Raw genomic sequence first — 25,908 nt, forward strand, 5'->3', positions numbered from 1 at the left:
AGTTGTTTTTCGTTCACTATATTTGGTTGCTTTGGTGAACTTGACAAGCTGGCATCGTCACTTGTCCTCTATTTTTGCACTTGTCCTATCACAGAGTGTATCATTTTTGCTACAATAAATGTCTCTGTTCCCATTTCTTCACTTTCTTCTTATATTCCAAACTTTTTGTGAGGAGTTTATATCCAAGACAATCTCATACACATTGAATGCTGGTGTCTAGACTGGAATCTGAAATTAAAACCGGAAAAATCTGTTGTCATGAGGTTTATCCTAAAATCCAATAACACAGTTCCACCCTACAAGTTATGCAACCAGGTTATTCCGTTCGTACGACAGCACAAGGATCTTGGTGTCATTTTTGATAGCAAACTGACTTTCAACCATCACATAGACTACATAACTTCGAAAGCGATGAAAACACTTGGACTAATCTACAGATTTACAGACATAACACACGTTTCTGCCCTCAAAACCTACTTTACAATGTGTGTTGTTCCTATTCTTGAATATGGCTCCTGTATTTGGTCAATGGCATGTGAAAGCAGTTTAAAGAAAACAAACAAAGTAGTAAGTTTCTTCATCAGAATAGTCAAACACAGATGCCCAACCCTTGCAAGCTTCTCCAAACAAGAAATTCTATCCACTCTACAAATTCATGACCTTTCTCTTCGCCATCAACTCTCAGATTTAACACTACTCTTCAGAATCATTAATGGACAACTTTTCACCAGCGAACTCTTGCCACTTCTTAATATCAGAATCCCACGTCCCAACAACAAATGCAACAACTTCTTTTACATTAAATCTTCAAGGCTATCTTTAGAACAAAGATCACTTCTCTACAGGCTACAAACCATTTACAACTCATTAAAAGACGCTCCGGGCTTTCATTTATCAAAGCAGACTTACAGAACTGCATGCATAAAGCAGCTGAAGTGTAAATAATATTCCTTTTGCCCTAGTTGTTATTATTCTTGTTATATATGTATGTGTGTTCGTGCATCTTATTATTTTGTTTATTTCTTTTCCAGTTGATATCCTGATGTAAAATGGATTTTTTCTGTATTCAGGACTTTTCAAATAAATAAATGAATAAATATTAGAACTGTGTGAACTCTTTTCTTTAGGCATCCTATGGCTCAAGATTCACACAACTAGTAACAGTTGACACAGGGAGAGTGCTTGCTGCAAGATGCATTCCTCTCTCCTGTGGGGTGACTCATTGACCTTGTCAACATCCAGGTGTTGGTGGCTGGAGATTAATTTGGGATAAGTAACCTTGAAAAGTGGTGCAAACAAGTTTGCAATCTGGAAAATCTTACATTTGGCCGAAAAGAAATAACATTCCTGACAAATTCTGTAAAATATGCACATCATATGCAAAATAAAATATGTATTTATGGCCAAAATATGCAACATGAATATGCCTCCATTTCCGTACATTTTTATCAAACCATCGAAAATATCAATTATTTTTTTAATGTGGCCTTCCAATAAAAACATGCATTTGCATAGAAATCCTCAGTCTAATAATGAGTGTCAGAAATCTCAACGGCCAATGCTGATGCGGCAGTCCCTGGTCTTCAGGAGCCAATGGGCATTTCCCGAGCATGTATGCAGCTTTCTGCACAACGTGGCATGCTTCACACCAGGTGGTCTGAGGAATATGCTTCTATTCCTGTATGCGCCTTCGGCGAGCTGTTGGAGGGTCTGTCTTCTGTTAGGATGGAAGGCGATAGCTGTCTTCGGGAGTGTCCATGCATTTTCGATTTGGTTGAGATCAGGTGAATAAGCTGGCCATGACATCCAATTGCAGGAGCACAGCGTCATCGCTAAGAATACATACAATATGTATCATGTTTTCAAAATATGTAACTTTTTCCCCAGTAATGTATATATGTCTGGTTGCAACCCAAAATTAACAATGGCAAGTGAACTGATTGAATGGTTCTTGTTCTATCTAGGTTGTCTCTGGTGGTGTCGCGTGCAACAAATACATTCTAAAGTCACTGAAAATGGTAAGCGACTACATGGGTTACAAGATAAAGTTTCCTCCACCTAGATTGTGCACCGACAATGGAATGATGATCGCATGGAATGGTGTGGAAAGATGGAATGCAAAATCTGGTATTGCTGATGACCTGGGAAGGATAGATATTGATCCCAAGTAAGTTTTGAAATAATTATAAATCCTATTAATATTAATAATTATTCTTATTTGTCTCATACCTGTATACTCAGAATGTGCTGTTCTCATGTTGGTTGTGTTCAGTGCTGTAAGTGGAATTTTCCAGCCTGAGGGATGATTGGTTGCATTGTGGGAAATTTGTCTGGATCAACTTGGTGACAATTTGTAGGTGGAGATTTTCTTAAGTGGGGGATTCAAGTATTGGTTGCTTCGACATTGGAAACTTGGAAAAAATTCAACTCTCTATGCTCCAAAGATTTCACATTTTAAAGCAACTGATACAGACATATATACTAGAATGGGCTCAAGATAATAATTGAAAAAGTTGTAGATTGGAGCAGTGGAACAAATACCTTGCTAGTTAATCTTTACAACTTAAATTTCTGTGAACTTCCTGCTATGCTATTTATATACTGAAGGAGGTTTTGTTTAATGTTTTTTTTATAAACAAGAGGCATTTTGTGGAAACTTGAGTTAAACTGAGCTCCCGAGCCAGCCCAGGTGTTTGCCTCATTTTTCTTTCTGTTGTTTTATCTGTGGGGAATTGTTTCTGTTGGTGCTACTGCAACACAGACCTGTTGCTTTTGTAACTGATAACGTCAACAGCATAATAATAATAACTCATAGCGCAACAGTCCATTGAGGACCTGGTCTACCTCTCAACTGGCAGCCTCACTCACACCTGCCGAGGTGGGATATATCTGACCAGTTATGGAGTGGCATATGGTCAACCTGACGAACCCCCCAGTCGTCGTCGTAGGTTTCCAAGACTAGTTAAGTTACTCATTCGTAGTTCCTTAATTTCATCAGGATGGTGGGTGGCCACCGGTCCCACACATAGGACGAAATCTCAGGAGAAAAGTTGTTACGCTTCCCCCAGGAGACTCGAACCTGTGTGCCTCTCTGAGCCCAAAGCGTGATACCTTAGACTGCACGTCCATGGTGTGGGATGCTCTCAGTATAGAGCTGTATATTATCTTATGATTTGACACTATTTGGTAAGATTATTCAGGTATGTAATGCATTCTACCTGTATCAAATCGTAAGATAAGATGATTTTAGTTTGCATACTGTCGAGTAACCATCTTGTGAGAGATACTAATTTCTCTTTCAAAAGTTACAACATGTACATCAATCTGACCTCACCTCCCCACTGCTACAAGTAAGTGACTATAAAATCAACCAATGAACCCTTGTAAAATATGATTAAGAATATGCAGGGTCATCCCTGATGAGGCAGTGGTAGTGTCGTCACCTTGTGATCAAGGTTTGATACCTGGTGGAGGCACATAGTGGTTCGGATCCCACTTTGAACTGTAGGTCCAGTCCCAATTAGCCTTACTGTGCATAAAGTGAACTTATAACACCAATTCAATCAATCAAAGAATATGCAGAATAAGGGATCCCGTGTAACCAAATGGTCCGAGGAGTCCTGGTTCGATTCCTGTTGGGATCTCCCGAAATTTCAGGGTGGATCCAGCCTCGTGAGGACAATTGGGTTTCTACTTAAAAAGTAGTAGTGGGCTCGGGTCTCAAAAGTGAGAAAACAGCAGCAATGGGGGTCAATGAGCTGACCACATGTCACCTAGTAAATAATAATAATATAATAATAATAAGGCCCTTCGAGGACTGTTGCACTATGGAGTTTAGTTTTATGAACACAATATTGAAGTTAAAACTGTAATCGAAACAGGAAAAAATAAATATCTTGAATCAGGGTGTCTACCAGACAAGAAAAAGTAAAGAAATCAACAAGTAGGTCAAGAAGTCAAGAAATTACACTTGTGGTCAAGAATTTGTGCTATCACAATGAATGATTGGTTAATTTAGTTTATTTCGCTTTTCTGTCGATTGTGAAGATGAGAACGAATGGTGGTAAGATTTTATAAATGAAGAAATCAGAAACATATAGGTATGACAACACAAGCCCCAAAAAGGATTATACTGGCCATGAGTTCAGATGCCAGAGCCTTTCTAATCTGCCGAATGCAGTCCAGGATGCATTAATAGATAAAGCAAATTTAATTCTCTTGTTAAAGTACAGCTTCAGTTTTTGTATTAACCAGCCTTTTGCTAGGGGTTTTTGATTAAATAAAAAATATTTCATTTTCTTAATTGCTAATTTTCAACTTTACATAAGTAGGGGTCGAATAAATAAAGGTTAAGAAAAACGAAAAAAGTTCAAGAAAAAGTCAAGAATTTTAGATTTGTTATTTTGGTAGACACCCTCTTATCACAAGACTTCTGTTACTATATATTGCAAACAGGAGAAATGAAAACTCATTTCTTCTGTTGTAACTTCCTTAAATGCTTACAGATTGTCTATGTAGTCACATTCATAGTATCACTATCAAAACTATACTTTTTCTTTGTAGTGACTAAATTTTTTGGTACTCAGTGTTGATGGAGATGTTAAAGATTAATCGTTAAATGTTGTTATTATAACTAATATTTATAAGACCTTTCCTTACTTTTATTCCATGTAACAAATGGAAAATATTAAATTTTAGTTTTTCAGTAATTTAAGTGTAAATTTAAATGCAACATTGTAATAGTTTTTTGACAATTTTTTGTTAATGGGCAACTTGAAAATGTAACTTAGTATTTGTATTTACTTGTTTAGCCTTTTGTTACTGATCATCTGTTGTAACTGGAATTCCATTTTGTTCTTAATGTAACTCTTGAAATTGCGTTGACATGTTGATTAACAAAAGGTTCAGTTACCACGTACAAAAATATATAACTTCTTTCCAAACTTTAATATGATCTAAGCAAATAGTGTTGAAGAAAATGATGTTTTTATTGAACACAATGGGATGCACATTACCATAATTACCATACAGGATTTAAATGTTAACTCAAATGCCCTCAATGAGGGAGGAGATATGTTCTGTCTGTGTCAGTTGCTTTTTTAGCTTTTTCTGTGCTTTCTAGACTGGCTTTTGTTACTTGTTAGCTCTACACCTTAGCTCTATACCTGTATTTTGCTACTTGTTAACTTTACACCTGGCTTTTTACTGCTCGTTACGTCTATACCTGGATTTTGCTGCTTGTTTGGTCTACACCCGGATTTTGCTGCTTGTTAGGTCTTCACCTGATGTCTTCACCTGACTTTTGCTACCTGTTACCTGACTTTTGCTACTTGTTAGTCTACATCTGGCTTTTGCTGCTTGTTAGGTCTACACCTGACTTTTGCTGCTTGTTGAGGTCTACACCTGACTTTTGCTACTTACTTCTACACCTGACTTTTGCTTCTTGTTAGGTCTACATGTGGCCTTTGCTGCTTGTTGAGGTCTGTCTACACCTGACTTTTGCTACTTGTTACCTCTACACCTAGCTTTTACTGCTTGTTAATTCTACACCTGACTTTTGATACTTGTTAGCTCTACACCTGGCTTTTGCTACTTGTTAGCACTACACCTGACTTTTGCTACTTGTTAGTCTACATCTCGCATTTGCTACTTGTTAGTTTACATCTCACTTTTGCTACTTGTTAGGTCTACATCTGGCTTTTGCTACTTGTTACCTCTACACCTGGCTTTTGCTACTTGTTAGGCCTACACCTGGATTTTGCTACTTGTTAGTTCTACACCTGGATTTTGCTACTTAGCTCTACACCTGGCTTTTGCTACTTGTTAGCTCTACACCTGACTTTTGCTTCTTGTTAGGTCTACATGTGGCCTTTGCTGCTTGTTGAGGTCTACACCTGACTTTTGCTACTTGTTACCTCTACACCTGACTTTTGCTACTTGTTAGTCTACATCTCGCTTTTGCTACTTGTTACCTCTACACCTGACTTTTGCTACTTGTTAGTTCTACACCTGGATTTTGCTACTTAGCTCTACACCTGGCTTTTGCTACTTGTTAGCTCTACACCTGACTTTTGCTTCTTGTTAGGTCTACATGTGGCCTTTGCTACTTGTTGAGGTCTACACCTGACTTTTGCTACTTGTTACCTCTACACCTGACTTTTGCTACTTGTTAGCTCTACACCTGGATTTTGTTACTTGTTAGCTCTACACCTGACTTTTGCTACATGTTAGTCTACATCTCGCTTTTGCTACTTGTTACCTCTACACCTGACTTTTGCTACTTGTTACCTCTACACCTGGCTTTTACTGCTTGTTAGCTCTACACCTGACTTGTGCTTCTTGTTAGGTCTACACCTGACTTGTGCTTCTTGTTAGGTCTACATGTGGCCTTTGCTGCTTGTTGAGGTCTACACCTGACTTTTGCTACTTGTTACCTCTACACCTGACTTTTGCTACTTGTTAGTCTACATCTCGCTTTTGCTACTTGTTACCTCTACACCTGACTTTTGCTACTTGTTAGTTCTACACCTGGATTTTGCTACTTAGCTCTACACCTGGCTTTTGCTACTTGTTAGCTCTACACCTGACTTTTGCTTCTTGTTAGGTCTACATGTGGCCTTTGCTGCTTGTTGAGGTCTACACCTGACTTTTGCTACTTGTTACCTCTACACCTGACTTTTGCTACTTGTTAGCTCTACACCTGGATTTTGTTACTTGTTAGCTCTACACCTGACTTTTGCTACATGTTAGTCTACATCTCGCTTTTGCTACTTGTTACCTCTACACCTGACTTTTGCTACTTGTTACCTTTACACCTCGCTTTTACTGCTTGTTAGCTCTACACCTGACTTGTGCTTCTTGTTAGGTCTACATGTGGCCTTTGCTGCTTGTTGAGGTATACACCTGACTTTTGTTACTTGTTATCTCTACATTTGGCTTTTACTGGTTGTTAGCTATACACCTGGCTTTTGCTACTTGTTAGCTCTACACATGACTTTTGCTACTGGTTTGTCTATACCTGGCTTTTGCTACTTGTTAGCTCTACACCTGGCTTTTGCTACTTGTGAGCTCTACACCTGGCTTTTGCTGCTTGTTAGGTCTGCACCTGACTTTTTCTACTTGTTACCTCTACACCTGGCTTTTACTGCTTTTTAGTTCTACACCTGACTTTTGCTACTTGTTAGCTCTACACCTGACCTTTGCTTCTTGTTTGGTCTACATGTGGCCTTTGTTGCTTGTTGAGGTCTACACCTGACTCTTGCTACTTGTTACCTCTACACCTGCTTTTAATGCTTGTTAGGTCTACACCTGATTTTTGCTACTTGTTAGCTCTACACCTGACTTTTGCTACTTGATAGTTCTACACCTGACTTTTGCTACTTGTTAGTCTACATCTCGCTTTTGCTACTTGTTACCTCTACACCTGACTTTTGCTACTTGTTAGCTCTACACCTGGTTTTTGCTACTTGCTAGTCTACATCTGGCTTTTGCTACTTGTTAGGTATACACCTGGCTTTTGCTACTTGTTAGGTCTACATCTGGCTTTTGCTATTTGTTAGCTCTACACTTGGCTTTTACTGGTTATTAGCTCTACACCTGGCTTTTGCTACTTGTTAGGTCTACATCTGGCTTTTGCTACTTGTTAGCTCTACACCTGGCTTTTGCTACTTGTTAGCTCCACACCTGGCTTTTGCTACTTGTTAGCTCTACACTTGGCTTTTACTGGTTATTAGCTCTACACCTGGCTTTTGCTACTTGTTAGCTCTACACATGACTTTTGCTACTTGTTAGTTTACATCTCGCTTTTGCTACTTGTTAGCTCTACACATGACTTTTGTTTGCTACTTGTTTGTCTATACCTGGCTTTTGATACTTGTTAGCTCTACACCTGGCTTTTGCTACTTGTGAGCTCTACACCTGGCTTTTGCTACTTGTGAGCTCTACACCTGGCTTTTGCTGCTTGTTAGGTCTACACCTGACTTTTGATACTTGTTACCTCTACACCTGGCTTTTACTGTTTGTTAGTTCTACACCTGACTTTTGCTACTTGTTAATTCTACAACCTGACTTTTGCTTCTTGTTAGGTCTATATGTGGCTTTTGCTGCTTGTTGAGGTCTACACCTGGCTTTTAGTGCTTGTTAGGTCTACACCTGGCTTTTAATGCTTGTTAGGTCTACACCTGGCTTTTAATGCTTGTTAGGTCTACACCTGACTTTTGCCACTTGTTAGCTCTACACCTGACTTTTGCTACTTGTTAGCTCTACACCTGACTTTTGCTACTTGTTAGTCTACATCTCGCTTTTGCTACTTGTTACCTCTACACTTGACTTTTGCTACTTGTTAGCTCTACACCTGACTTTTGCTACTTGTTAGTCTACGTCCGGCTTTTGCTACTTGTTAGGTCTACACCTTGCTTTTGCTACTTGTTAGCTCTACACCTGGCTTTTGCTACTTGTTAGCTCTACACCTGATTTTTGCTTCTTGTTAGGTCTACATGTGGTCTTTGTTGCTTGTTGAGGTCTACACCTGACTCTTGCTACTTGTTACCTCTACACCTGCTTTTAATGCTTGTTAGGTCTACACCTGACTTTTGCTACTTGTTAGCTCTACACCTGACTTTTGCTACTTAATAGCTCTACACCTGACTTTTGCTACTTGTTAGTCTACATCTCGCTTTTGCTACTTGTTACCTCTACACCTTACTTTTGCTACTTGTTAGCTCTACACCTGGTTTTTGCTACTTGCTAGTCTACATCTGGCTTTTGCTACTTGTTAGGTCTACACCTGGCTTTTGCTACTTGTTAGGTCTACATCTGGCTTTTGCTACTTGTTAGCTCTACACTTGGCTTTTACTGGTTATTAGCTCTACACCTGGCTTTTGCTACTTGTTAGGTCTACATCTGGCTTTTGCTACTTGTTAGCTCTACACTTGGCTTTTACTGGTTATTAGCTCTACACCTGGCTTTTGCTACTTGTTAGCTCTACACATGACTTTTGCTACTTGTTAGTTTACATCTCGCTTTTGCTACTTGTTAGCTCTACACCTGGCTTTTGCTACTTGTGAGCTCTACACCTGGCTTTTGCTACTTGTGAGCTCTACACCTGGCTTTTGCTGCTTGTTAGGTCTACACCTGACTTTTGATACTTGTTACCTCTACACCTGGCTTTTACTGCTTGTTAGTTCTACACCTGACTTTTGCTACTTGTTAGTTCTACACCTGACTTTTGCTTCTTGTTAGGTCTACATGTGGCTTTTGCTGCTTGTTGAGGTCTACACCTGACTCTTGCTACTTGTTACCTCTACACCTGGCTTTTAATGCTTGTTAGGTCTACATCTGGCTTTTAATGCTTGTTAGCTCTATACCTGACTTTTGCTACTTGTTAGCTCTACACCTGACTTTTGCTACTTGTTAGTCTACATCTCGCTTTTGCTACTTGTTACCTCTACACTTGACTTTTGTTACTTGTTAGGTCTACACCTGGCTTTTGCTACTTGTTAGCTCTACACCTGGCTTTTGCTACTTGTGAGCTCTACACCTGGCTTTTGCTACTGGTTAGCTCTACATCTGGCTTTTGCTACTTGTTAGCTCTACACCTGGCTTTTGCTACTTGTTAGGTCTACAACCTGAAGTATCTTTTTCAGATCAAACCTAAGAATACTCACACCAATCATTAGATTTGCCTATAAATCCCAAAGATATATCATTTACATCTATATCAGAACAGATCTGATTCCACTTTGAACTGCTAACGGATCTGATACTCTCACTGATTTCTACTCATAACAATACCAACAGTTTGAGCATTGTACGATAGGTCACACTAAAAGTTTTTAGACACGCGCAAGTAAAACACTGGAGACCAAAAGTAGTAATGCTATAATTTTTCAAAGTATTCTCCATGATAGTTGATACACTTGTTCATCCGCTCAAACCAAGTGTGGAAGCACTGGGGCCACACATCTGCAGGCACCTCTTGAATGCACCGAACGAAGGTGGTGACTGCCTCCTCGGGAGTAGGAAATGAAGAACCTCGTAATGTATCCTTGATTTTAGCCGACAGGAAGAAATCACAAGGGGCGAGGTCGGGACTGTAAGGAGGATGAGTCATTTCTTCGATGTTGGAGGCTTTGAAGAATTCAATTGTTCGTACTGCTGTATGGCTGCGCGCATTGTCTTGATGCACAATCATGCGACTTCGTGGGCGTTTTTCACGAACTTTCCGTAGGATCTCCGGTAAACAAACCGTAGTGTACCATTCAGCATTAACGGTCCGACGTCCCTGTAGCGGCACTGTTGCAATATGGCCCGTCCGACTGAAGAAATTGGCAACCATTTGTTTGCCAACACTTCGTCTCTTCCTGACTTTTGTTGGTGGGTCTTCATCTGGGAAGATCCACTGCGTCGACTGTCGTTTGCTCTCGGGTTCATAACAGTACACCCAAGTTTCGTCACCTGTTACGATGTCATACACTGCATTTGATTGTCCTTGGTTAAATTTGTCCAGCATTTTCATGCACCATGTGACCCGTGCCTGCTTTTGCTCCTGAGTAAGATGGTGTGGGATCCATCTGGCACAGAGCTTCCTGACACCAAGGCGGTCATGCAGGATCGTTTGAACCTGACTCATACCAATACCCAGTGTTGCACTAATAACTGCATATGTCACCCGGTTATCCTCCTCTATCATGCGACGCACTCTGTCGACGTTTTCTTGAGAAGTTGCTGTCACAGGACGACCATCACGTAATTCATCACTGAGTTTCTGACGTCCACGTAGAAATTCTAAAAACCAATTAAACACAGTCGCACGGCATGGGGCTTCCTCCTGAAATGCATTTCGGAGCCTTTCATAACATTGCTGCTGCATTAAACCTGCTCGAAAATCGTAAAAAAATCATTGCTCTGAAGTGCTCCCGTGTTAAATCCATTTTACTGTACACACACGACAATAATTGACTAATTTCTGGCACACAACAATTAACAACTATAAATTTTGCAGCATTATCTCACTTCACAGACTACTAACTTCAACATATCCTAGAGACAATGTATTGTTGCAATCAGTGTTGCCGCATGTAAAAACTTTTAGTGTCACCCACGTAATAGTTAAAAGTTGTTCAGAACATTGGTTAATATTAATGAAGGGATCGTGTAAGGTAAAAGGTAAAGTTCCCCATGTGTCATGAAGGCACATTTAGGACATGTGGGGATAGGGCCACACACATTCTCGATCTATGCCATTTTGGAAGTGATGTGATGAGCACCATGTTGCGGCTGCCTTTATCCCCCATGGTTGGCCCCAGGTATCCGTTGAATTTGAATTAAATTTTTTTTGGTGTGTCAGCACTGAGGCTATTTTGCACCTGTCACACTATACGGGGTCCAGCGCCTTATCATAAAAAAGTTAAAGCATTTCTGAAAACTAGAATTTCCTTACCTTGGTTAAAAGCTGAGGTGCTCAGCACAAATAAGGACAAAACACAGGACGACACAGAATTATACTGGCGATGGGGCCAGTCGCCAGAGCCTCGATAGTCTGCAGTCCAGGGTGTAATACGTAAAAAAATGAGGTTGACTATTGGGTGCACTATGTGGAAGGAGCACCCCTTACACCCCAGGTATCCATTGATTTGAGGCTGGGAGAGCCCCAGAGCCACTTAATGCAGGACAAGGCTGGAAATAGTCCAACCTTTGATCACCCACCCCAGGAATCGAATGAAGGGATTCTGTTTTCTCCTGAATGTCGCAACAACAACTGTGTTTTTATGCTTGTAACAGTCGTAAACTACAAGAGTAATAATTAATAAACAGGGTGGCCCAAAAATACAACAGCTAAATGCTAATGAATGAATTTCAATTACCTTTTTGTGCCACCCTGTATTTCATCACAATTAACCATAACAATTTGCTAGTGTTTTACTTATTCAAAGAATTGTAATGGAAAATTCAAATTATTTTCCCGTAGTTTACGGTTATTACAAGCGTAAGAAAACAGTTTTTCATTGTGACGTTTCAGGAGAACACACGCTCCCTTCATCAGACATTTATTTTCATTTTGATTAAAGATACAGTTATAACAATGGTTAGCAATTTTTTAAACAAAAATAATATGTTATATAATGGATGTTGTCAATGTTAGATTGTTGTAATATACCAACTTAACTGTGAAAAGAAGCAGTCTGTTTTATTTTTATTTCAGATAAAAAAATTTTGATCACATTATTTTTTTATTTAAAATTATGAATCCCAAATATCATCAGGTAATTCAAATTCATCATTGTTTTCACAAAGTCTCTTGATGTTTTCTGTTACATTAAATTTTAAAGATGGTAGCTTACTCTATTTGTGAAAGAGAAAACTCCATACTGGATCTATTTTACCATTTTCATTATTTAATTTATTCCAGTGTTCTTCAGCAATGAACGAAGCTTCCCAGATGTGAGCTGACAAACCTGTTCTTGGGTTTAGATTTATAATGTCCAAATCGTGTTCGTGCCATCTTATTGTTATTTTCCTTGCTGTTTGTAATAATCCTTTGAACATGAACAACTTATATTATATACTCCTGTGGTTTCCACATCTGGTAGAGAGTTTCTCATTTTGAATTCATTAAATGTACATTCCAAACTTCTTGGTGATCTAAAAACAATTTTGAAATTAAAACTTCTAACTTTTAACAATGCAAGCAATGCGTACATACAAGAAAAACTAAATTCAAATAGCTGTCACTTCATCACAAAAGCCCTCCCCCCCCTTTTTTTTTTTTTACCAAACACTTCTACAAATTTAATGAAGATTACAAATTTTGCATAATTTGAGTTTGGCTAATCTCCATGAAAGCATCGCAGTCCCTGTGAGGTACCCAGACTCTGGAAGCCCCTATCAAGCAGTAGCGAAGCGTAGTCTTACGAAGGAGGCAAGCAATGTTTCAGTACAACAAAACATGTAGTACAACGACATGCCGAGGGGAAAGATTCAAGGTTTATAGCCTCATTTACCCAGTCGCTGGATTTGTCAAAATATCGTAATAAAGTGACTGTACTAAAAATAAACCATATGATCCGCAAACGTCACATTTACTTTTTAAAAAAAATCCAGGTAACGTTATATGATATTAAACGTTTTGCATATGCGAACTTTCCGCATTCGACTAAAGGGAGACGGAATTTCTTACTTACTTATTAGTACCTTTATTTGTTCATTATTATTTTATATGGTCAAACGGTGACCAAACCGATTTAGATAAAAAAAAAAAATGGGAATCATTTGTTTATTTTACGCTGCATGATGTAATTTAGTATTTTTGGGCACCCTAAAAACCGCATTGGAGTAACTTAAACACTAAATAAAAAGTTAAACACAAACAATAAAAAATTCATTTCAAAGCAAAGAAACACATGCATAGACGATGTACTCACCACAATAAATTTCAAACTCTTGGTCCATTGGATGCCACCCTTAGTGACGATATTCATACTCCATTCTTCTTTTCTTCTCTAGAAAATGTTTAAGCACACAATCGTAAAATTTAGTTTCATCCATTTTGAGTTCCTTTAATAGTTCCTTCTCAATGGACAAATGAGCAAGGGCTGACAACCTTTCCTGACCCATGCTGTTCCTGGCGAATGTCTTGATACGTTTCAGCGTTGAAAACGATCTTTCAACTGACGCTGTTGTGGCTGGTATAGTCAGTACTAGCAGACACAGTTTGTGGAGTTCGGGCATCACTTGTTGTAATTCGTTGTTTACAATGTACTTCAAGATGTCCTTTACACTCTTATTGCGGAAACAATCCCGAGAATGATAATTCTTGACTACCAAGAAAGGTTGTTACACTTGCAAGATGCTTTAAAATATCGCGATTTTGACGAACAACTTTGTTATGGCGCTCGATTGTTACTAGTCTGTGGTGATCCAGAGCAAAATCCACACAAGATTTTCCGAATTCCTTCAGAGTTAAAAATGCCCTTATGTGAGATTCTGCTTTTTCATGTGTCTGTAATGCATTGTGCACGTTATTCAGATCACAGTATCCCTCACTTGACCACATGGAGTTCGTCTTGTGCACGGCGAACAATACGCATGGCCAACAGTACAACCTACTGCGTGCTTCACAACCTGCTAGCCAAATAAACTTGTGGTACAAATTGCTTTGGAAATGTCGCACAAAGCCCCTTGGGCTAACTTGTTTTAAGTCCGGTAAATGCGGTGTTGGTCGACCCCCTTCCACGATTTTCATTTTAACACTTATCTCTCTCGAGCTAAACGAAGCAATTTTCAATTGCTCAATAATACACCTGCACTTCACATCAACCGTTCCTAAATACGCGTTCATTCCGATAAATTCACAGCACAAAACACGAAGCAACAAACACTCACACTATCCCACGCGCTTTCCACAACTGCAAATGCAAGCATCCACACAAGATCACTTTGAAAATCTCTGAAACAACAGAAAGTGATACCAACCTATTTCCTTAATTTTATCCGTCACAAAGGAAAGATATATCAGTTTGGAGATAAAAATTACGCGGAGGAATCAGAATCATTTCAGCAGAACGAGTATGTACATTAATATTTAAGTAATAAAGTGTCATTCAATGGCGTGCCCGGGGCGAAGGGGGGGTGGATTGTAGACATAACCCTCTTTTGGCCCACTATATATCTAAGAAAAAACGTCAAAGGAAGGAAAAGATGACAAAATGGGGACCGTAAAAAGACCCTGGGAACACCACTTGCGTCATAATAATAGAACTTAAAACATATTCGGGCCTCCCCGATGGCGCAGTGGTAGTGTCGTCGCCTTGTAATCAAGGGGTTCCGGGTTCGATACCCGATGGAGGCACAAGTGTTTCAGATCCCATTTTAAACTGTAGGTCCAGTCCCGATTAGCCTTACTGTGCATAAAGTGGACTTAAAACAACAAATCAATCAATCAATCATTAAAACATATTCTTGTGCTCATAATATGCAGAATGTATACGATTTACTTCTATGCCATGTACAAATATCAGTAGATAGTTCTTTCTCAGATAGCTTTATTTTCACCCCAAGTTTTATTCAAAAGCAGTCAATTTATTGATTGTAAAATTTGTGAAAGAGCTCACTTGAATTACTGCGTAAATAATTTGGCAGTTGCAAACGCTGGTAGCGGTCAACACTTCTGGCGTAATTTGAGCTGGACCGACCAGGAAGCAGGGTGCAGGACCAAGGTCCGTCCAATCTTCCCTCCCTCCCTGAGAAAACTCTTCACGGGGGTGCAGAAATTCCACTGCCCCAACTCCCAATGTCAACTTTTTTTACGCCTTTTACATTTCGCGAAATCTAAAATAATTTGTAATATAATATGATATATATGGAATTTAGAACAGTGATAATAACTTCTTTTAGTTATTTTATGACTAACAATTATTATTATATTTGCGATCTTGTTTACGTGTTCATGAAGACAAATATTCGTTACTAGTTTTTGCTGGCAACGTACCCATAGATGAATCCTTCTGCTTTCGGTTGAACTCAGCTATTTTCGGGAATCACGCAAGCTCGGAAAGCACAGCTTTTTGTAGAAGCTTTGTGGACGGGTTCCACCAGAATTTCACGCTTCGCCATGTGACTCCTTCGGAGGCCTTATTTTCCCGCAGAACGGCTGCAAGCATTGAGGCTGGTGCTTGCTACAGAGCTGCTGGGGGAGTTTGTGGCCGCATTTTTTCGCGAAATCGAGTGCGATGGAAACTAAATACGGTTAGAACATTAAGTACATTAAATGATATTCGAATTATGCAAGCAGTGCTTGCATTGCTTGTACTATATCTTCGCCTCTGCTATCAAGGATAAAATTTGAACCTATACATCGGTATTGGAACAGCTTAGCTGACATTTATATGGTTAGCTAAAGGACAACAAAGTAAAAGGTCAGCTCGGGGCCAAACACTTTTTGTGGTTGATTTTTGATCCCACCCTGAACGTGGGTGTTCCTTGTGAGTGTCCCTTCATCAATTTCATCATATTATCATTCATTCTCGCCACAAGAGGCAAAAATGGCAGCAAAGTGATGTTTAAAAAAAATAAGGTAAAAGACGTGAGACGTGAGCAGCAGTATTTAAAGTGGAGGAAAGGTGGGGTGATGCTTTTCCCCAGTTAAGAGAATTCTCCTATAGCATCCCCACCACTAGGATAATTTGCATAGGCACTTAATCTGCCGTCTTTCACGGCACCCCTCGTCCATGTTTTCGCCTTACAATTTCAAAATTTTAATTGTGTGAAGTCTCGACACATATCTCCAGCCACTCTGCGGGTGCCCTTGTGCTGAATATCTAATCGAACAGAAACCAATGCCATTCTAAGTTTCGTTGATTCAGATTATAGTCCAGTACCGCCTATTGGCAAATCAGAAACCAAATGAGAAGGAACAGGAACGTATAAGTTTTGCCAACATTTAATGAGCAGTGATGTATCAAAAAAGAAATAAACTTTGACATTAAGTGCACTAAACTGGAACACTAAGTATTATGACACTTTCGGATCTTAAGAAATTGTCTTTTGAAGAAATGAATTAAGGAAATGAAGAATTACGGACTATTCCAAAATTGAGAATCTCGCAATTTACTGAATTTTCACGAAAGGTCTCTATTCTTGATCTCTATGTAGGCTTAAAATAAATTCATTTTTTTATTAACAGAATTACCATTTGTGCCTGAAAACAAGGTCTGAATGAAACAAAATATTAAACAAAAGAACATGCACTAATAATTGATGGCATGAAGGATGTAGAAAGTTGCTATATAGGTGAAATATTATTTAATTATCCTGAAAACTAGACTCTAAATGAGGATCGTTGACCAAATAACTTTTATATAAACCTGGCCAAGTGACTTCAAGAGAAATCCGATTATGACATTATGTGATCACTTTGCCTATGTATTCTTTAATTCAATAGTCTAAGCTTGTTTGCTCGATGCCTGGCTTTTACTATTAATAAACTCTCTATTAAAAGGAATGATCATTCTATCATTTGTGCTTTAATTTCACAAACAATATGAGCACAACGTCAAATAATAGTTTTCCGATAATTTTAAATCTCCAAAAGATGATTAAGATTTCTTGGTGTTATACACACATCATAAGCCAGGTTCGAATCCCAGTCGGGCTTGGTTGTTTGTGAATGTCCATTCATCAATTTCATAATTTCATCACTCATCCCCATCTTCGCAAATTAGCCAAGAGGCACAAAATGCGAAGTAAAATAAACTAAATCAAACCAAATCAAATCAAAACACATCATAAGCACGTGTCCTTCCACGATATAATTTTCCTGTGGGTTACTTGAAACAACAAATAAGTTTCTTCTTACCTCCAGAAGAATGAATCTATCTAGAGACTCCCAAGAGATACCTGAGATTCCTAGAGCAGCATCCCTAGTAGAAGTGATCCACAAGATTCACCTGTCACCAGGAGAGTTGAACACAACTTTCAACTGCACCGCCTTCGTACAATGAAAAATCCAAATAAGCCCGGCACATCTGAATACAAATTTGTGACACAGTGCAACACACACAAAAGACTTGGAAAAACGTGATTTCTCCAATGGTCTGTAGCGATAACCATTTAATAAAACAATTACACACGATTGAATTGCTTCTAAAGGATTGTGACGTGACATTTAAGCGTACATCTTTAAATGTCCCCAACGCAATACAAATCCACAGACTAAATTCACTTCTTTGAACTGACTCCTTTTACCTATCAAAACTGCTATTCTGTTTAAGTATCTACAATAACGGCTTCTCTTTTTCATGTTCGAAAAAACACAATTATAGGAACTCATTGTTGAAAGGTTACACTGGATGCAACGCTGCTATTCTTTGAATGTAATAATGTTGTTTACCTTGCGCTCCAAGGTGGAAGATCAAAAGAAATAACGGTGATCTATTTTCTTTGAAATCTTGTTCGGAACATATGGTCCCTCGTAAAGACATATGCACTTCAACTTTCATTGCATTCTACATCAGGACATAATTTGAAATTCTTTCCTTATCTGCGACTGGCACACCCCAAGAGTAACACATGAAAGTTTCATGAGAATTTTCTAATTTTTGTGTGCAGTTTCTCTTTCCTTAATTATTTTATGCATATATCACATGCATTTGGGGGGGGGGGCTAATGGCTGGTTCTGGGGGGGGATTAGCCTCCCCTAGCTCCTATCTAACTACGCCTATGTATAAGATATTTATAGATATGTCAGATTGGTAAAATTAATGGTAATTTTTCCGACACAATGATATGCCTATATCGGTCAATACCAATAGAGTACCAATTAATCTGCCCCATCCGTAATACAGGGTGTCCCAGAAGTCTTTCCCTGATTACAAACTTTATTCATATCCGCTATATGCAAGGTAGAGATGTGAAAGTGGTGCCAAAATGTTAGAAAACTAACCAAGTTTATTTGTTGCAAGTTTGAGTAACGTGGCTGTAGTGTAGCAGTGTCAGTGCCCAGAAAACTGGAAATGTTCACAAATCAGGATAAAGCTCAGCATGTCCTCTGGTATCACGAAACCCGGTCACCAATAACAGTGCAGAGGAACTTTCAAATGTACAGAATTATTTCGCCTAGAATATCTGCCATCAATAAGTTGGTATTTAGAAAATGGAATTCATCTTCATTCCCAAATCCTGTCAAGTCCAAGAAACATTGCATGGAAAGATGCCACCCGATGTCAAGAGCATTAATTCCGGATTCCTTGGCACTCATACTGCTACACTACAGCCACATTACTGAAACCTGCAACAAATAAACTTGATTAGTTTTCCAACATTTTGGCACCACTTTCACATCTCTACATTGCATATAGCGGATATGAATAAAGTTTGTAATCAGGGAAAGACTTCTGGGACACCCGGTATAACGAGAGGCCAAGCAGAAAGACGCTTTCAGCTGAAGGCCACGGCAGTGTATTAAGAAAGAAAGCAAAATCATTTTATTATTTCATGCACTAAAAATGATAAATAAATATTAATAAACCTTGATAAAAGATACACCAGTGAAGTTGCCATTTGCAGCACATCTTGATAAGGATCAGTGCAGTCATATTTGTTTCTACCACAAGAGGAGATAGGGTCTGGGTTCGATGCCTGTTGGAGGAATATTGCACAGTGGTTGGGATCCCACTTTAAACCGTAGGTCCAGTTCCGATTAGCCTATCTGTGCATAAGGTGGACTTAAGAGAACAATTCAAACAAACAATGAGGGGTGGGGCAGTTTCCAGTGATGTAGTAATCTCACCAGAAAGGACTGTCACAAGCACTCATCGAAATAGCCTTTCGTTTTTTATATAAGTACAGATCATCTTTTTTTGGAGCCACGGTGGTCTAATCTGACTACCACATGGAAGACCCGGATTCTATATCTGGCGTTCATGATCTAAGGTTGAAATTTTTCCTACCCATGACTCCATATAAAGCAGCTCTGGGTATCACCCAGCCTCAAATCAGTGGGGGATAAAGGTGGTCAGAACATGGTGCTGATCACATCACTTCCAAAATGTCAGAGATCGAGAATGTGTGGAGCCCTACCCCCATATCCCCTAAATGTGCCTTCATGGCATGGTGCTATATGCATGGGGAACATTACCTTTACCTTTTTACCTTTTCAGATCTTCTTTTAATAAGATCTCAGTTGTATTTAACTTTTCAGTGTCATGCTCTGTTGCTGTCCTGATTTTAGTACTGGTAAAACTACTTGCCATTTTCTTTCAATGTTTTAATGGCTGCTGTATGTAATGCTTACGTATTCAGTGGTTTTCTCGTTATAGGTGTCCTCTGGGCAAGGATATCTGTCGGGAAGTTGAACGAGAAAGTATTCAGTGCTCTTGGGCCAAGTTAAAAGATGTGGAAAAAGTTCAGCTGTGATAGGAGACCGCATTCACTGCAGTTCATGTGCTATTAGATTGTAAATACGGCTTTTTTGCAATTGTAAATTCATCAGTGAAATAAAATTAGTACTTTTTAGTAAAGTTGTATTTTTTTAATGTTATTTCTTTGGTGGGGAGGAAACCACAGTGGCCTAGTTGGTGGGGCATCTGACTGACACGTGGGATCAATTCCCAGGTGGATGATCTGAGGTCAGAATTTTTTTTGGCCTCGTCCTTGCAAAAAGTGGCTCTGGGGCTCACCCAGCCTCAAATCAATGGGTACCTGGGGGAAACTCGTGGTGGGGGTTAAAGGTGGCCAGAGCATGGTGCTGATCACATCACCTCCAAAATGGTTGAGATCGAGAATGTGTGTGGTCCTACTTCCACATCCCCTAAAATGTGCCTTCATGGCATGGTCCAATATGCACGAGGAACTTTACTGTAAGTTGTGTAATGCCAAAAGATTATTAGATTATAGCATTTAGATAGGATAGCTTTAGTCTAACTACAAATTAACATTTTAAAATATTGGTTTGAAACATTTGCACATCTAATTAAAAAATTGTCTTGTCCATGTTGATGTTATGCACTCCTCTACCCATTCACTTGTGTTGTAATGGTTAGTTTTTGTATATTGGTGCGAGTGGTTCAGCTTTATTCCTCATATTTCTGTATTTATCCACTAATAGGTGGAGAATGTTGAATCTAGGGATGTAGATAGATGCTTGCATGATTCAAAATGGAGACGAAGCAGTAGGTGGGAGATGCTTATGCAAATTATTCTATCTTGGGTGATCCTTTATGAAATTTGCTTGTCTTCCACTTTCTTCTAATCATGAACATGATGCTGAGTGATGATTGGACGAAATTGATGAAGGGGACACACACCAAGAGCACCAACGCCAAGTCCAGGATTTGAACCTGGGACCCATGTCATCGTAGCATGCTGTGCTAACCACTCTGTCACAGAGACTGGCAGGCACTGGACACATCACCATTTCCTCTATGAGGGGAATTTGAACTCCTGGTTACCACATGTGCACTGCAGGTATTTCAGATGGTGAGAGGAAAGGAATTTGCCCTCTAAGGAAGTGCTTGAAATGGGGGAGGGGTGATATACAGATACTTATCAATTTAATGGAAACACCTGAAAAAAGTGGAACTTATCAGATTAATATGGCGTTGGACCACCTTTCGCCCTCAGAACAGCTCTGATGCAGAATGGTGTCATGGAGGTCGTGAATGATAGCAAGCCGAATATTACACCATTTGTCGTGCAGTGCAGCACTCAGTTCCATTAGAGAGGATGGAGGAGGACATCTGCGCCGGAGTCGTGTCTCCAAAATGGACCACAGATGTTCAATTATGTTCAGGTCCGGGGATTGGGTGGGCCAGGGGAGGTGTTCAAATTCCTCTCGATGTTTCTCAAACCACGCCTCAACAGCTCCAGCTGTGTGAATTGGTGCATTATCATCCTGGGATATGGTGTCATTGCCCAGAAACAACATCTGGAACATCTGATGCATGTGGTCCCCTAAAATGGCGACATAATCACAAGCGGTGACATGACTGGTTAGCATTAGCACAGGACCCACTGAAAACCAGGATATTGCACACCACAGCATTACAGAGCCGCCACCATGTTTCACAGTTGGGAGGAGACACTGTGGATATTACACTTCTTTAGGCATCCACCAGACATAAACACGGCCCCTGGTTTGAAATAAGGTGAATGCTGACTCATCCGACCTTATCACACGTTTCAAGTCATCAGTGGTCCATGTTGCATGTTCGTGGCACCATTTGCATCGAGCTAAAGGGTTATGGTCCCTTATTGGTGGTTTTGCCCATGCAACCCAACCCTGTATGTCCATGTAACTCACGGCGGACTGTGATTGTCCACACAGACTATTGGAGGTGCTGATTGAGTTCCTCCGTTACTTGCACTGCCGTCGCAGTGACAATCCACTTTAATTATCGGCAGGATCTGTCACTTCAGGGTTTTCTTGAGAGCACTGTTCCTCTTCACCGATGTGGTTTTGCCATGAGTTGTGTAGGCCATCATCACCTTGGACACTGTCCCTCGCGACACACCCAACACACTTGCCACTTTCGTCACACTCGCACCACATAACCGAGCGCCAACAATTTGCCATCTTTGAAAATCAGAGAGGTCGACCATTTTCCACTTTCACTGTCAGCTCAGTTCACTGCACGCTGCCATTCTATTGCTCCTCACATAGTTCGGAGATTTCCCTACCGCACCACTACCAACAGCCTGGTGCTGCAGTCGCCGCCTGATCGTTGCCAACCCAGACATCTGACGTGTTTCCACCTCCAGGTGTTTCCATTAAATTGATAAGTATCTGTATATGTGTGTGTGTGTTTATACGAGGGCTGCTATATATTTGCTGAAACCACCAACATTCTGAACCACGAGCCGCCACTGCAATGGAGAGCCTTTTGATGAAAATATTATTGGAGAGGGTGAAATGGTTGAGTTAACGAATGTTTCTTTTATTTATTATTATTTGCGCGTATACGTATTATATAACAAAAAAATTTAGTTAGTGCTTTGCAACTCCCATGTAATTTTAAGCCACAGTTTTCTGGCTACCGATTATGATTGTTCTTGATTCATGTGTATCGTCTAATAGTTTACGTTCGTAAATCATTTTATTGTACACTATTGGCTCCCAAATAACCCCAGAGTGTAAAGAGCGCATGCCACTATCAAGGACGTATCGGAAGGCAAGGAGTATATTATGATCATAGGACTTGAATGACAGTACCAAATAAGTGTTATGCAAAATGTATTACTACTTGTAATAATATTTTTAAAATATTACTAGGAACTTTACTTTCCGTTAACTGGATTTAACATCTTTTTTGATATTCAATAAATATTCAAATTTTTATTAATTTGTCATTAATTTCCTTGCCATGTCAGTTGTTCTTTTTTTCTTACAAATTTTACTGACCTTAACTATACAAGTAATTAAGCTAGAATACGTGCTGTTATATCAGTATCCTTATATCATCTTTTTACCTATTAATTTAATAAAATATACAATTTAATTTGAATACTTTAATTAACTTACTAATAATTTTTTATTATTATTATTATTATTATTATTATTATTATTATTATTATTGTGGAACACTTGGTTCAGACCCCCTCCCCCGAAATATATTTCTAGATATGTGCCTGGCCACTATACTTCTAGCTCATTTGGCCGATAAAAGAATGATTTGGTTCGAATCCGTGGTCGGCGATTAGCTCGGGTCTATTTAGTGTTGCTTACGAGACGGGAAAGCCTTTTTAAAATTTGAGACAAAACGAGACTGACCACCTGTCCGTTAAATTAAAGTGAATGAAAAAAAGCAAAAGTAAACATAGTTGCCAAATTTCTTAGTTATTGTCCGGATGCTCTGCCAGGTTACTGAAATTTTCAGGGTGAGGGGACCTTTTAATTTCTGGGGTTATTTCTCCCCCCCGCCACCCCCTGACTTCATCAACTTGTGGAAAAGTTCGGCTGAAACCAGATCCAACATGGCCATACCCTAAATCTTAAAGCATCGCACATATTGCCCCCTCCCTCCCTCCCCCACACACAAATGCATAGATTGAAATGTGTTTTTCAATACAGACAAAGGAATTTGGTTACTTCATAGAAGTGATAATTTGGCATGAAACCTGAATTTAATTTGTCTATATTCCTGCTTTCAAATACATGAATTCTCTATGATGTTTCACTTCAAATATTACACTTACTGTATTCTGTATTATTAATCAGGTGCGGATCTTTGGGGAGGGCAATAGGGGCGATTGCCTCTCCCAACTGCCAGGTTTTCGGATATATTATTATGCCTAATTTTTTCAAGGCTCAACTTTTGTCTTTTATCATCAAGTTTAAAAGGTTTGAGAACATTTTTTAAAGCTTTATATAAGCACAGTTTAAATTTGGACCCAAACCACTGAGCAATATGCTTCCAAAGGGGAACCAATTTGAGAACAGTTTTTGTTTTCTATATTTAATCACTGTAAACCGATCGTTCAGTTTATCGTGGCAATGGGAGGAATAAGGAATTATGACCTGGGTTCCTATTTTTGCAAAATATTGGCCTTCACAGTCGCAAATTAAATAGGCAGAAAAGATATGCTAAATATATGAATATTGTATGAAGACTTCAACATCAACCACTCGGTTTATAGTTACAGGAAAGTCAACTAATTTATCAAATTCCATGCACATTATAATATAAAATAATTTAATTTCCATAGGAACCTATTGCCTTCCCATTACAAAAGTTTGCACTCATATGGTAAATTAATGTCTCTAAAATGTATACTCGTATTTAAAAAAATAAAAGGAGTGTTATTGAGATTTTCAATTTTTTTTTTTTAAATAATTACAAAATTTGAATAGCACAGTCATGTTGCATTTCAAATTAAAACTCACTAAAGACAGAATGATACCAATTTGGGCTCTTTGGTCAAAAAGTTTTTGATATACAGCTGTTTAAAGACATCAAAATGTTGTCAAAATATTGAGACTGTTTTGTTTTTGAAAGTCAATAGCTCAAAAACTAAGAGCCCTAGAAATCTGAAATTTGACATTCTTTGTCAACTTTACAGGTTCTACCACTGTACCAAAAATTATCTATTTCTGAGATGTCAAGGTTCAGACAGGTTTGACATGGAAGGACTGACTATTTAGTGTTGTGTAGGTATCTAAGAATCATGACACCGAAAACCAGATACAATGGTCGATATCCAGTCCTCCATGATGGTGACACCACCACCTTGTAATTAAGTGATCCCAGGTTCGATACCCAGTAAAAACAGGGAGAAATGTGTAGTAGTAGTAAACAAAGAAGAAGAAGAAGTAGTAATGTTTTTTGTGTTTACAATAAACAAGTGTGTGTTGAGAGATATTTTAAGTTTTGTTTTCTTTTGCAGACATCGCCACCAGCTCCATTTCCCGGGAACTACTGTCTGCCGTGCAAGAGAATCCACGTGATGGGAGAAAGGTGTGGCGAGAATGAGGTTGACGAGTCTGCGTACTATCTGGAAGCTCTGACAAGGAAAGAAGGAGAGATCGAGAACCTAATCAAAGCAGTGGAAACCAAAGCACAATCAATCGAGAAGGATATTCAGGGACTGGTGGCTTTGTACCAGACTATGAAGTTACTACAGACATCGTGCCCCCAAATAGAAGTGTTTTTTGCAAGTGTGGTGAATGTGGAACCCATAAGGTCCCACTACACCATGCGAAGTGCGTATGATTTGTATAAACTATTCAAGAAGCATAACTTCGCAGGAGCAGATAAGTCTCTTGCTGCTAAATACAGAATGTAGAATGTGTGTGTAAAACCAAATAAATAAAAGTTTTTCCTGAACACTGTGTGTTTGATTTTTACTGGGTTACCTCACTCTTCTAAAGTCAAGAGTTCGAATAGCTGAGTATATGTTTACTGTTTTGTTTGGTGAGAGAAAGAGAGAAGACTCGGAATGAATCTATCCATACTGAGGCCATGATTCGAATCCAGGTCGTCCCCTCTGGCGTGTGTGCTAACCACTCCGCAACGAGGGTCGGCACTAATGATATACAAATCTGAAACTAAAACTAGCGTATGTGTGTGTTTGCTATCAAACTGAGAAAGAAATATTCTCTCTGCCTCAGTAAGAAACACAAGTATGTATGCTATGAGTGTCGAACCCAGGATGATAGGTGCTGATAGAGAGAGAGAGAGAGAGAGAGAGAGAGAGAGAGAGAGAGAGAGAGAGAGAGAGAGAGAGAGGAATTGTACATACGAGGGAAACCGCATCGGGTGTGTTGATGCTGCATCTTGCTAACAACACTTTACACGCACGCACACGTTTTAAAATACAAATGAGACAAGGAATAGAGTCTGCTGCCGACTCATTTAAAGCTGCAAGAGGTTCATTAGCACTTGTCTGCTTCTGGAGTGTGTTGGGCGAGCAAAAACA

At 39.2% G+C, this 25,908-nt stretch overlaps 1 protein-coding gene across 3 annotated transcripts in view; it reads left to right on the forward strand.

The window, feature by feature from the left end:
* Positions 1-25,243, forward strand: part of Tcs4 (Threonyl-carbamoyl synthesis 4) — a 60,054-nt gene extending 34,811 nt beyond the window's left edge. Inside the window, exons 7-9 of one of the 3 annotated variants that reach the window (XM_083114422.1) lie at positions 1,965-2,167; positions 19,815-19,951; positions 24,877-25,243. In XM_083114422.1, coding sequence (XP_082970548.1) covers positions 1,965-2,167; positions 19,815-19,911 — 300 coding nt within the window. In that variant the 3' untranslated portion in view covers positions 19,912-19,951; positions 24,877-25,243. Of the gene's footprint in view, positions 1-1,964; positions 2,168-19,814; positions 20,003-24,876 lie in introns of those variants that run through there. The other 2 variants (XM_083114423.1, XM_083114421.1) reach the window with 2 other exon arrangements.
* Positions 25,244-25,908: the final 665 nt, after the last annotated feature.

This window comes from Lepisma saccharinum, chromosome 29 (genome assembly GCF_977018435.1).
Source record: "Lepisma saccharinum chromosome 29, izLepSacc3.1, whole genome shotgun sequence".
NCBI lineage: Eukaryota > Metazoa > Arthropoda > Insecta > Zygentoma > Lepismatidae > Lepisma > Lepisma saccharinum.